A 1,930-nucleotide genomic window follows, 5' to 3' on the forward strand; every position below is an offset into this window, starting at 1 on the left:
CAGCCGATACCGCACCGTGACGTCACAAACCAGTAGGTGGCAGTAGTGTTCTTTGACAAACATGGATGCCTCCAGTAAAGCACAAATGCCTTCAAATGAAAATTACTCTGATTTAAAAACACTTATAATTTACTGAACAGTTTGGAATAATTTGATATTTAAAGTACTTTCAGAAGTTTGAATTCTGAATATGAGCGGACTTTTCCTTTAAAAGTAGAAGCCCTTATTTGAACCACTGTTTGTGTGTAAAAGATGTTTACATAAGGTAAGAGCGCTAACTCTGTTGTTTTTGTTGCTGCCAAATGCTCACGCATTTATTTAAATATTTCCCCAAAGAAAGGTAAGAGAAAACAAATAGAATTTTTTTTTTTTTTGTCATATTCTGTCCAAATGCTGCCATTGTTATTTTGGATAGAGTTTTTTTTATAAATTATTTACTTAGAAAAATTCTACTTATCATATTTTGGAGATTTCTATGCATTCTGGCAGAAAAATATGTTTTTGTTATATTATAAAGTGTTTGGAGTTCCAAACCTGATGTATAACCTTAACACTTTTCCCTAAGACTATCCCGTTGTGAGCTTCAACGGCAGGAAGAAGGTGGTGCTCAGCAACGTGTCTTGGATGGGAGGAAAGAACGACTTCCTGGGCATTGCTTACCTCGTCGTGGGTTCCCTGTGTATCGTCATGTCCATCGTTATGCTCATCGTTTACGCAAAGTTCAAGTTCCCAGAAGACGACTGAGCAGCTTTAAAAGGCCAAAGGCAGCTTCAGGCTCACTGGTATCAGATTTAGTATCAGAATGACCTCTGAACTAAAACTGCAATGTTTATTTTAGGATTTTTGAGTTTTCTTTTGTTATCTTTGTTTTTTCATTATAGCTTATTTTATCTCCAGGGTTTGAGCTGCTTCCTCCTGGGAGGTCAATGATCTTAAAGCCATATTTCTTTATGAAAATCCAGTTAAAACTTATCAGGTTGTTACCTTTAGGTAGTTTTCATGGAGATGTTGTAAAAACTGTAAATATTTCCATCTTACTCAGGGAAACGGTGTGCAAGCTATCCTTATGTTTTCTGTTACTCAACCTCAAAGATTTTGTCTTAACTTTTAGTATTCCTTGAAACGGGTGACTTTATCTTGATATTTATTGAATAAAACAACAAGATCTTATTTAGTTCCTTTGTGTCTTATTGATGCTTTTACTCTCGATGTTTAGATGTCATACTTCTCAGAAGTTGTAGGATTTCTTTTAAATTACAAACTTAAAGCAATAGTGTTTTAGGAAATGTGTATGATGGCTCAAAATTTTCTACTCCTTACATTTAAAAACAGACTCATTAATTTTGTTTAATTTAAACTTATTTTATTATGGCCTGTTGGTATTAAAAAAATTACAAATAATAAAAAAAAAGAGTTTCATTCAGACAATTCATTTCTTTGCGGTCAGACTCGGTGTTGCCCCAACTTGTTGCTTGCCACATACCAAAATAAATAGTTTTTCAAATGATACAAAGTTAAATTTGACACTGTTACCTTTAGATATAAAATTAAGAAAATGAAATCTAAGAAAGTTATCATCCAGAATTGTACACATTTTTTCCTTCAATAGGGTAGAGCAGTAAAGCTTCTGTCCCTAACATTTTTTTGCTGCATTATTTTTACTTTTATACTTTAAGAAGTTTTAAAAATGGTCCTTTTACTATTTAATAGAGTTAAAAACAAGTTGGTACTCTAACATCTGGTGTTTTTAAACGCTAGGATTCATACCTCTACTGGATTAATAAACATGGATTCACTTTTGACACCTCTGAATTACATCCTTACATGATATTATGTAATTAATTATGTCTTTAAGATTTATTACAATTCATGCTGTATTTTCCATATGCACACTTCCTCAAAAGATCATTACAACTTCTACGGTTGTTTT

At 32.7% G+C, this 1,930-nt stretch overlaps 1 protein-coding gene across 1 annotated transcript in view; it reads left to right on the forward strand.

The window, feature by feature from the left end:
- Positions 1-1,174, forward strand: part of LOC107084698 (cell cycle control protein 50A-like) — a 9,460-nt gene extending 8,286 nt beyond the window's left edge. The window contains exon 6 of the mRNA XM_015374639.1: positions 563-1,174. Within this exon, the coding sequence (XP_015230125.1) occupies positions 563-744 (182 nt within the window). The 3' untranslated portion in view covers positions 745-1,174. The remainder of the gene's footprint in view (positions 1-562) is intronic.
- Positions 1,175-1,930: the final 756 nt, after the last annotated feature.

Source organism: Cyprinodon variegatus, unplaced genomic scaffold (assembly GCF_000732505.1).
Source record: "Cyprinodon variegatus isolate N-32 unplaced genomic scaffold, C_variegatus-1.0 Scaffold107, whole genome shotgun sequence".
NCBI lineage: Eukaryota > Metazoa > Chordata > Actinopteri > Cyprinodontiformes > Cyprinodontidae > Cyprinodon > Cyprinodon variegatus.